The 11,864-nt window shown below is 43.4% G+C and overlaps 1 protein-coding gene across 1 annotated transcript in view; it reads right to left on the bottom strand.

Moving 5' to 3' along the window:
* Nucleotides 1-3,391: 3,391 nt before the first annotated feature.
* The window catches only part of FCHSD2 (FCH and double SH3 domains 2), a 155,703-nt gene continuing 147,230 nt past the window's right edge, over nt 3,392-11,864 (bottom strand). Inside the window, exons 14-20 of the mRNA XM_067309054.1 lie at nt 9,674-9,808; nt 8,763-8,846; nt 8,454-8,631; nt 7,948-8,168; nt 6,381-6,510; nt 6,145-6,227; nt 3,392-4,094 (exon numbers count right to left, since the gene is read on the bottom strand). Coding sequence (XP_067165155.1) covers nt 4,011-4,094; nt 6,145-6,227; nt 6,381-6,510; nt 7,948-8,168; nt 8,454-8,631; nt 8,763-8,846; nt 9,674-9,808 — 915 coding nt within the window. The 3' untranslated portion in view covers nt 3,392-4,010. The remainder of the gene's footprint in view (nt 4,095-6,144; nt 6,228-6,380; nt 6,511-7,947; nt 8,169-8,453; nt 8,632-8,762; nt 8,847-9,673; nt 9,809-11,864) is intronic.

Raw genomic sequence — 11,864 nt, 5'->3', positions numbered from 1 at the left:
AGGAAAGCGAGGTGGTGGAGTTGCTCTTTATGTGAGAGAGCAACTGGAATGTATTGAGCTGTGCCTAGGGGTGGATGAAGAGCGAGTCGAGAGCTTATGGGTAAGGATCAAAGGGCAGGCTAACAGAGGTGACACTGTTGTGGGTGTTTACTACAGGCCACCTGATCAGGATGAGGAAGTCGATGAGGCCTTCTACAGACAGCTGGAAGTAGCCTCACGATCCCAGGCCCTGGTTCTCATGGGGGACTTCAACCACCCCGATATCTGCTGGAAAGACAACACAGCTAGGCACAAACAGTCCTGGAGGTTCCTGCAGAGCATTGGTGACAACTTCTTGACACAGGTGGTGGAGGAGCCAACAAGGAGAGGTGTGCTGCTGGACCTCGTACTAACAAACAAAGAAGGACTGGTGGAAGATGTGAAGGTTGGGGGCTGCCTTGGCTGCAGTGACCATGAGATGGTGGAGTTCAGGATCCTGCGAGGAGGCAGCAGGGCACCAAGTAGGATCGCAACCCTGGACTTCAGGAGAGCAAACTTTGGCCTCTTCAGGGACCTACTTGGAGGAATCCCATGGGTGAGGGCCCTAGAAGGAAGGGGTGTTCAAGAGAGCTGGTTAATATTCAAACATCACTTCCTCCAGGCTCAAGAGCAGTGCATCCCTATGAGTAGGAAGTCAAGCAAAGGAGGCAGGAGACCTGCATGGATGAGCAAGGAGCTCCTGGCAAAACTCAACCAGAAGAAGGAAGTATACAGAAAGTGGAAAGGGGGACAGGCCACTTGGGAGGAATATAGGAATGTTGTCAGAGTATGCAGGGATGCAACGAGGAAGGCTAAGGCCCGTTTGGAATTAAATCTGGCTAGAGATGTCAAGGACAACAAGAAGGGCTTCTTCAAATACATCAGCAGCAAGAGGAAGACTAGGGAAAATGTGGGCCCTTTGCTGAACGGGGTGGGTGCCCTGGTGACGAAGGATGCAGAGAAGGCAGAGTTACTGAATGCCGCCTTTGCTTCAGTCTTTACTGCTCAGGCCAGCCCTCAGGAACCCCAGATCCTGGAGGCAAGAGAGAAAGTCTGGAGAGAGGAAGACTTTCCCTTGGTGGAGGAGGAGTGGGTTAGAGATCATTTAAGCAAACTTGACACCCACAAATCCATGGGCCCTGATGGGATGCACCCACGAGTGCTGAGGGAGCTGGCGGACATTATTGCTAAGCCACTCTCCATCATCTTTGAAAGGTCATGGAGAAGAGGAGAGGTGCCTGAAGACTGGAAGAAAGCCAGTGTCACCCCAGTCTTCAAAAAGGGCAAGAAGGAGGACCCAGGGAACTACAGGCCAGTCAGCCTCACCTGCATCCCTGGAGAGGTGATGGAGCAGCTCATCCTGGAAGCCATCTCCACGCATGTGGAGGAAAAGAAGGTGATCAGGAGTAGTCAGCATGGCTTCACCAAGGGGAAATCATGCCTAACCAATCTGATAGCCTTCTATGATGGAATGACTGGCTGGGTAGATGAGGGGAGAGCAGTGGATGTTGTCTACCTAGACTTCAGCAAGGCTTTTGACACTGTCTCCCATAGCATCCTCATAGACAAGCTCAGGAAGTGTGGGCTAGTTGAGTGGACAGTGAGGTGGATTGAGAACTGGCTGAATGGCAGAGCTCAGAGAGTTGTGATCAGTGGCACAGAGTCTAGTTGGAGGCCTGTAGCTAGCGGTGTCCCCCAGGGGTCAGTACTGGGTCCAGTCTTGTTCAACTTCTTCATCAATGACCTGGATGAAGGCACAGAGTGCACCCTCAGCAAGTTTGCTGATGATACAAAACTGGGAGGAGTGGCTGATACCCCAGAGGGCTGTGCTGCCATTCAGAGAGACTTGGACAGGCTGGAGAGGTGGGCGGAGAGGAACCTCATGAAGTTCAACAAAGGGAAGTGCAGGGTCCTGCACCTGGGGAGGAATAACCCCATGCAGCAGTACAGGTTGAGGGTTGACCTGCTGGAAAGCAGCTCTGCGGAGAAGGACCTGGGAGTGCTGGTGGACACCAAGTTAAGCATGAGGCAGCAATGTGCCCTTGTGGCCAAGAAGGCCAATGGGATCCTGGGGTGCCTCAGGAAGAGTGTTGCCAGCAGGTCGAGGGAGGTGATCCTGCCCCTCTACTCAGCCCTGCTGAGGCCACACCTGGAGTACTGCATCCAGTTCTGGGCTCCCCAGTACAAGAGGGATGTGGCACTACTGGAGCAAGTCCAGCGAAGGGCCACAAAGATGATTAGGGGACTGGAGCATCTCTCTTATGAGGAAAGGCTGAGAGAGCTGGGCCTGTTTAGCCTGGAGAAGAGAAGGCTGAGAGGAGATCTTATCAACGTGTACAAGTATCTGAAGGGAGGGTGTCGAGAGGATGGGATCAGACTCTTTTCAGTGGTGCCGAGCGACAGGACGCGAGGCAACGGGCACAAACTGAAACACAGACACTTCCATCTTAACATGAGGAAAAACTTTTTCACTGTGAGGGTGACAGAGCACTGGAACAGGTTGCCCAGAGAGGTGGTGGAGTCTCCTTCTCTGGAGATATTCAAAACGCGCCTGGATGCAATCCTGTGCAATGTGCTCTAGGTGACCCTGCTTGAGCAGGGGGGTTGGACTAGATGATCTCCAGAGGTCCCTTCCAACCTCAGTGATTCTGTGATTCTGTGATTCTGTAATTTAGGGATCGGATATAAAGAAAAATCTGTTGTCGCTCTCCCCCTCTCCTCCGACCATTTTTCTTCATGTCGCAACTCAGAACAGCCTCTTCTCTTTCCTTTTAAATGAACAAAAAAAAAGCAGCTTCCTTTTCAGAGATCTCGGATTGAAAATTAGCTTTGAAATTCTTTTACTCTCTATTTCTCGCCCAAGAGTAATTTGAGAGCGTAGTCTGTTACAGTCCTCTTGGCCACAAAGGTGGTCCGAAGGCTTGGAATAAACCAGAGATTTTCTTGGTTCTCTGGATTTGGCTAGTTAATGGGCTTTGCACGGGAAAATGCTACAGGACCATCCAATGCAAAAACTATATACTGCATGTAAATGTTCTAAATGTAACTGCGAACTCTAGCCGGATGTTCTGATGACAGAGATATACTGTTAATGTTGGATAATAAAGCACACGGCAATAACTGGGATAAGAGTGACCCAAGTATTAAAAAATAAAAATAAAAATAAAAATAAAAAAGCCAAAATCTGCTAAGAAGAAAAAAAAAAAAATGAAGCTCAATTTCCAGATCTAGACAAAATCTCACTTACTTTTCTACCAGTTGGTTTATGCTATGGAACAAGATGTTGCTACTAATTCAGCACCTCCATATTAGATACTCTATTACTAAATGTACTGCATAAATATTAATACAAAGAACATTTAGTTCTGTTTAACTGTTAATTATCGAAGAGGTGTGCATTAATGTAATTAACGCCATATGATCTGCATTGCTTTTCCTTATAAGGTTATTTTCCGTTTACTTCCGTCTTCAAGGGGATGAAAGAGGAGCCAGCCTCTCCTTATACTCAGTTTTCAGTTCCCTTTTTCATTCCGTAAGATCTGATTAATACCTAATCAGACAAGTAATGCTACTTGAAGAATCGACAATCTTTAACACATTCCTATGGCAACAGTAATATACTGTACTAATGCACGTGATATAAGTATGCTATGACTAAAGTTGCATGAATGAGGCTCTTTCCTAAGCCTCCATATAAAAATTGACCGTCTTCAGCCAAGAGAGAAACCTGCTCCAAGGCGATCCTCTGCTCGCTGTTTGGCCCATCTTGGTTTGTGCTAAGAGAGGAAGAATGATATATACAAATCAAAACAAAAAAAGGCACAAAATATTCATGACTGTGGGAAGGAGTCCACCGTGTCACTGTCACATAAAATCCTCCCTATCTCTTGCTCTAGTAAAAGTCTTCATCATGCAAAGGTGCCTAAAAACGAGAGCGACCAAACACCGCGTTTGGGCTTGATTGTAGCACTACTACTTAACTAGTCCGATCGTTACACCAGAGTAATTTCCACGTCCTCTATCTTCTCCGTTGTCCGGCGATGGTGCTGCGTTGGGGGCGGCGGAGCTGCTCGCACCTGAAACAGCCAGAACCGGCATGGAACAATCAGAAAAGTGTCAAAATTTCAAAACGTGAATAGACTAAAGCTGAGACTTTGGGCGTACACGCCGAGATGCTGCAAACACGCCGATATTATATTATGATTAACGAAACTATAGTGAGTAACCAGCTGAACTCTGGTCCAAGTTATCTCCTACATTAGGCAAGGAATACAATTAAGCCATCAATGCTCTTCATGATAAAAAATTAACTGTCATCACTTTTAGGTTATTTTTCTCCAGGATGACTAGCAGTCATGAGAATGCAAATGTATTGAGGAAAATAAGCTATTTATTCTGCCTGTATCATTGAAAAATCTGGTAGATAAACCGAGAAGGAACTTTGGACTCTACATCAAGTGCTGGAAGCTGATGACACCCTCGCCTGGAGCTCGTGTGGATGGGAATCCGCACGAAGAAACGCCTTGCTGCATATAAGCAGCTTACTCATTTAATCAGTCGCTGACCTCAGTGACATACATCTGAAATCTGATGCTATTTTCCTACCCGGACACATCAATAAAGCTATTATTGCTCCTGCTAGAGCATTGCATTAAGCTTTAACAGCATTTCATGCAGAATTTTTATGATGTTTTCCTAAGACACCACAGCGACTCGCTCTGAGAAAACGTCACCTGCAGAGTACGAAATAGCTGCGCAACCCCAGCCAGAACCGGAGCTTCCAGCTGTGTTCCAGCAATATCACAGCAAACTTCACGCTATTTTTAAACCAGGAATGAGTTAATGTGCAACTTCTCTGATCAATACTTCAGCACTTAACGACGCGGCACTATCTCTGCCTTGCATATTTCCATGAATAAGGTCAACTCACTGACTGCTGCAATATTCGGCCTTAGCAGGTGACAGCGGTGAAACCCATGGGCTCTGCTGGTGTGAACAAGAGGGATTCAGGTGCAGAAACACAAAATCCTGGTTTGAAGTTTAGTCGGACAACCGTCAATACACGTGCTACATGGTTAAGAAAGGAAACGCTAAATCCACTTGTTCTGCAACTTTATTATTCATTGAGAATGCTAGGAAAATACAGCTGTTAAATCTTAGCCTGATTTGATTTAGGACTTTGAAATCCCCAGAACTTCATTTTAAAATGAATCAGGGCAGATGGATTTGGAAAGTTCTAATTAATCAAATTTTTTCTTTCCTTTTTTTTGGGGGGGGGCAAAATATCTCTTTTTAGGCAGCAAAGACACCACAAAACAAAGGGTCTCATCCCTGAGAGATTTTAATCTGAAGCACTCATATCAAGGGATTTTAAAACAAACTTAGCCCTAAATGCAACAGAGTCCCAAGGATCCCACCGTATGTCAAACTGCTGGCAAGCAGAATTGTCCGCCAACACACCGTGCGGCTAAAACACAATCTCTGGGGAAAAAGTAACTGCACAAATGATGTGATCAAACTGTTCTAGCATTTATTTACCGCCTCTTTTTTAGTTCTATTTAGGGGGTATTACATGTATACAAGAACAGAAACAATCTCCCAAAGCTTGAAAAAAGCAATGCAAGATTAGCAACTGAAATCTTTTTTACCATCATTAGAGTTGTAAAAATTTCCTCCCGGGTTAGATTTCATGATTCATGTGCCTCACACAGAGACACGCAGCTATTAAAGTTATAAAGGTAGATAAAGACAGGCGGGTTAGATAAAAAGACAGGTGACAGAGGAGACTCAAGGTCTTCTTTAAACACAGTGACTTACTGTTTAAACAAGGGCAGGTTTGTTTTGTTCCAGTGTTTACTTATCTCATACAGCTCTCATGCTTTTTGACACATCTACGGTACAACCAACGAGGAGCGAACGCATCTTTCCTGGAGCTATTCTTCTGAGATACTGTGTTTTTATACTTAGCAATTGGATTTGCAGAACACAGAGAGCCAAATTATCAGGTGCTGTATCAGCAGAAATCCACCGCTTTCAGCCTACCTATCCGGATTTACCTGCACCGGTGATATGACCTGGCGTGATAACATTGCAGAATCTGTAAACTCAGCAGTATCTCAAACTTACAGGTCGCAGTTTGCCGTAAGAGGTTTCAGGAGGAAGTCGTGGCGGCTGCGAGAATCCAGGGGACTCCGAAGTGAAGCTGTTTTCTGAAAGATTAAGCAACCCACCATAAACGGGCCATTTGGTATTGCCGAGTTGGCTTTATATTGCAAAGAAAGCTTTTTTTTTTCCTTCTGAAACGTGACAATTCTAAATGAAACATTTGGGCGAAATGTTTCTTCTTTCACAAATTTTCTTACCGTTAGTTGATGGCGACCTGGGGAAGTACTGGGAACCTCTTTTATCAGGACTATGGAATGGACTGGCGGGCGGCTGGTCATACAGCGGCAACGGCGGCAGGGCGTTATTGGGCTTTGGAGTTGGGGATACCTGCGTGAAAAAGAGGGAGAGGCTGCAGAAAGCTGTACTCCTCAACAATTTTTAGGACTACGCCCAGATGAAATAAGTTATCCGGCACATTTCTATGCTAGCAGCTTTCCTCTAGTGAAAAACTATCTGTCAAATAAAATTGCTGTCAGGTACGTTTGAGAGAGAAAGGCAAGATATCCAACGGTGATAGTGTTTTTTAAATCATAGGTTGCCGCTGAGCAAAATTTTCATCCTTTCCCAGATATAATTTAGACAGACTTTTTGCAGGTTATCCAAAACCAGTCATTTGGCCAAGCATGCCTCTCCACACACAGTCGCACCAAAAATGTTCAGCCCGTGAGTTTTATCACAACTGAATTACATATATGGCATTTAAATGCTAAGAGAAATATAAAGGAGTAATGATACTCATGTATGTACCCCTAATTCTGCCATGGCACCAATATGAAACAAAATTAGCATTAATATGGCACGGCACAGAAGGCACGCCGTGTAGTTTGTCAAGAAAGCATCACGAAAACCCCATCAGTTAGCTTTGACAAGCCTAAGACGTTCCTACTGGTCTTAAAATAGGCTGCGCTTTGGCGTTTTTGCATCCAGGTCTGCAAAGCTATTGCATGCCTCAATCAGAGCAGAGCAACTGCACATCCAGGAACGTAGCTGAAGACACTTCTCAGTTTTCATGGTCGTCTTCTCAAACGGAAGAATAAAAATACCGTAGAAATTACTTTGGAGGAAACATGGAGGAAACATGGAACTCCAGTGGCTAGCACCACAGTTACAGATGAAAATATGTCCAATTTTCTATTGTGATATAAGGTTTACAAAACTGTACCAAAATGAGGACGTTGCAACAAAATGAGTTATTGTAATGGAATATCCTACAATATTCTGCCCTTCAAAAATTGGGAAGATATAGAACAGATTTAAGTATGAAAATATTAAATTAGGATTAAAAGAGCCTATAATTCTCTTTTTGCCACGTTCTGTTTGATCTCTCACTATATGCCACAAATTAATTATAGGAATTAGATTGTGAATTTTCTCCTCTGGTTCATTTCCTTTCTGCCCGACCACTTTCTTCTATTCACAGATCTGTTACATTTGCCAAAATATATCACTGGATAATTATGAGGCTGGGTAAGAAACTAAAAGGTAAGCATTCACAATTTTCCTTCTTAAACCCGTTCTGATTTTTTTTTTTTGCCAAAGAAGAGGCAGATCTTTGCAGCCTTGCAAAATCTCCCAATTTCCTTGTTATCTAACATCACCTTTTCATAATATCTACTACACTAATAGCCAAAGAAAAGGCTGGAGTTTGTCAAAGCTCATCACTGAGTGAAAAGGGTTAGCCTGCAGAAATTAGGTTTCTTACAGGAAAACGTTCCAACAAACCGGTACCAGACATGCAAACATGCACTTTAACTTTTCACATACCTGAATATCTCCAATCCACTGAGTCTCTCCATTTTCGGAGGCTGTAAGTTCTTCAACTAATACAGATGGGAACACCCCAACACGTCCATTGAATTCCCCTTCCCAAAAGCCATCATCATCTTGATTCTCCTTGTTCAAGATGCGGATGATTGCTCCTTCGGGGAAGGACAGCTCATCAGCTGTCTGGCCCTCATAATCATAAAGTGCTTTTACAAAACAGACTGAAGAAAGGGAGAAAGAAAAAAGCATAACTGGCATGAGTTTAGGAAAAAGAAATTAAGTATTGCTCACTCAAATTATTTAGTTTTCCTTTATTTTAATATTAATCTCAATTCCATGAGATATTCAGGTAAATTACACAGATTCTTGATATGAGACAGAAGATTAATGAGAAGAGTTGCACTCAGACACATGCCGAACACGAGAAATTCTCAGGCGCAACCTTCAAACTCGATCTACAGAGCTCTTTCACGACCAAACTTAATAGCCTATTTAACGGTATTTACCACTGGAGTCTCCGTTTAGGTTGCCTGAGACTAGGTCAGCCTCCGTTGAATTATTTGAGGTGTGTGACCGACTGTCCAGCGCCGCGAGGGACTGCAGCATACTCAGCAGACTGCTGGAGGTTGGGAACTGCAGATACTTCTCGGGAACATAACCCACTTGACCTGCCTTATTCCGAGCCTGTAAATAAAAGACATAAAAGGCACTCCGCTTTTGCGTACTTCTATTAGAACAAGCCAAATACTTTTTCCTCACCCAAGTTCTGTTTCAAAATGTAATGGTGAAAAGAAACGGAGTTCAGAAAACGATACCTTTACCCAGTCTTCCATATCTCCATCTTCAATCACCTCCAATACCTCGTGTTCCTCTATGGTCAGTTCATCTGGCTGAGAAGCCTAGAGCACGTAAGAGGAAGATCACGAAAGAGAAGCGCTTTCAGGTGGAAGGGACAGACAGCATAAGGAACATTGTCACCCTGACATTCGTTAAAACTGATGATGTTAAAACCCTGAAAATTTCTGACGCAGTATACTTCAAAACTTACTAATAAAGGTTCTTCTGTACAACGGCTGATACTCAAAAGGTCTTTTCCAGTCAAGAGGATGGAAGGAAGCACCCTGAATACCAACCAGCGTGTCGAAGCCTATTTACTTTTGCAACCCCAATTACTCCATACTCTCAGACCGTATCTGTGACTGGCTTTGGCTACTGAAGCGGTGTGATTTACTGACCTAACAGTGCTAGCAAATGTAAAGAGCGTGAACGCAGTTCGCCAGCAAAGCTTGAACTCGTGAACGGTGGTTTCGCTATAACGGCACAACGAGCAGCTTTGTCGCGCTGCCTACGAGCCTGCCTACCGGTGACAGAGCATTTCTAACGCGGACACCTTGACGCAGCGACAAAAATCAAAGCATCTCCTAACGGCAGCCACGCAACCGGTCTCCTTGAAGTCAGGCAGGGCCATCTCTGCACGCTTCGGGTCAGGCAGGGACTTCAGCACTTTGCTGAACTGTGGTTTAAATGTGTTTCACAGCTTCAAGAATTATACGCTTTTGCCGTTTTTTTCACAACTAGATGCTAGATGCATTTAATTTGCACAACTATTGAGCCAGACGTTAAAGTCCTAACTCGGACAAAATTCCATGGGCATAGTTACATCTATTATTCGTTTGTTGCCAAATTCCTCTTATAATGGGACACAAATTTTGAAAAAAACACAAACCTTATATGAATAAACAACTTTGCAGGTCAGAGGATAATTTCTTAGAGTACCAGAAGGACTAGAACTACTGTCATCAAAGACATCCATGCTGTCTTCAAACTCTTCACCTTCTTCTTTTTCTGCATCGGCATTAATCTATTAAAACAAATTAAATTTGTCATATTATAAAGTAAAAATCGGTGAAGAGAGAACAATAGACAATAATGAATTGACCAATGTTCTTCAGCAGTTTTTACTATTTACAGTTATTGAAATATCAGTAACTGAACAAAAATACAGTGCAAGTTTTTTCCTTAAAAAAAATTAAAGAGGGAAACCCTCACTAAACAACATTCACCACACGATTCCCAAGTAACATCAGAAAAGCGGACAAACAAAGCAAACACGTGGAAGGAAAAGAATCAGAGCTGTAATCAATTTATGTCTTAATTCAACTGTATTTCTTGATTCAAGAATAGGCATCTGTATTTTAAATACATCATTGTAAAAAAAAACTATTGGAAGCTACAGCTCAGTTGTTGGATGACTATATATTTTTAACACAACACCTGAAACAGTGGCTAATATACTTTGAAGATGTCATTTAAGAGCAACAGCATATAGTTTGATGGAAAAAAAGAAAAAAGAGCTGCTTACTGAGGATTTATGCAATTAAAAGACTGAGGTACCTATGACCACAAGTTATAAAATGAAGCTGCAGTGAAATACGTGGGGGAAAAAAAGAAAATCAGCTTCCATCTGGTGTGCTTCGCACAATAGATTTGCTGCAGTTTATAAAAAAAATTCTTTAGGGAAAGAATTATGATTAAAAACTAGCTATAAAAGTCTAAACAAAAGCTGAAGTCAATCTGCCGGAAAAATGCAAGTTTCTATAAATGCAGCTCGGGCAACACTGACGTGTGCTGCACTTTGGTCCTGTGCCTGGCTTAAATTTTGAATAAACATTTTATCTCACGTGAAACTAGGCAAGTCCTTCGAATCAAAGGCAACACTGTCATCCATTTGCCCTCTTCCCGTTATTTCTTCATTTTAATTTGTGAGTGAATTTTGTAGCCTCCACGAAAACTGCACGGCTGATAAATCGAGAAGAAGTTAGGCTGAGACCAGAGAGACACTGTGCCGGCTTCCCAAACCAGCTACCTCCATACCTCAACTCTGAAACGACTTTGCTCTTCTCTACCCGGGGTAGAACAGCCCAAAGCGTAATGATTTTCCGGTATCAATTCATTTTTATGTTGTAATCTTATAATATGTCTTTGTAATTCATATGAATTTCTCCCACTCATTTTCATTCAAGTAGGGTTTACATCCATTTCTGCTTTAGTGTACATGGATGTTGTAACAAAAAAAATTGCTATCCTACCTAGCTTTGATATATTAAAGACTAACTGTAAATTAAGGCAAATTTGAGGGTTTTTTCCCCCCAGTTTCTCACTGGTCTTCGCTATGCATGGTCTACTTCCCCGGAGCCAAAGCCGAACGTTCAGCTGACAGCCGTACGAAAACCTCATGGAAATTAATGTATCATGTCTAGAAATACTTGTTCGCAAAACATCTGGTCCTGGTTTTCTAACATGAGGAGGAAAAATACATTTTAATTTTCAGTGTGTGGGCTGCTCAGAAAAGTCTTTCAATAGAGTCATTTGCAAAGTCGGCCCACACGGAGAGGGAAAACAGCGTTAATGACAGAGAAACCGTCGCAGCTTGCTTCGTAAAGCTCTTCTTTCTAGACCCGGTCCGGGGCCGAAAGGCAGCCTAAGCAAAGGATAAGGACACGGGCCGCAATTATATCAAAGGCACAAAAAAAGAGAACCAACGGAAGAATAAACGCAGGTTTAAAAGCGACAAGATGGCTCTCGTTTATCTTGCCTAGGCTGCACAAGAGCGATTCGATACCAAAACCAGCATCGCTGCCCAGAAGCCCTTTGCTCATCCCTTCTCAGAAGATGCCGAGACCCTATTGACGAGGGAAAACACATCTGTATTAAACCGCCTCGACTCTGATTTGGGCGTACAGCTTGTAGGAGCTAAAAAAAAAAGGTTAAAACTTCACGGCAATTCACTGGCAAAAGGATCTATTGAAGCACCAAGAGGATCTGCATACGCAGGGCCCAAAACCACGATTTGTTGCACACGGGTCGCTGCTATCGGATGCCGGGCAGGCTTGAATATGAACCAGTAACCTAATAGC

The sequence above is a fragment of the Apteryx mantelli genome, chromosome 1 (genome assembly GCF_036417845.1).
Source record: "Apteryx mantelli isolate bAptMan1 chromosome 1, bAptMan1.hap1, whole genome shotgun sequence".
Classification (NCBI taxonomy): domain Eukaryota; kingdom Metazoa; phylum Chordata; class Aves; order Apterygiformes; family Apterygidae; genus Apteryx; species Apteryx mantelli.
Note: the sequence above shows the minus strand (reverse complement) of the source record. Positions and strands in the feature narration are given on the sequence as shown.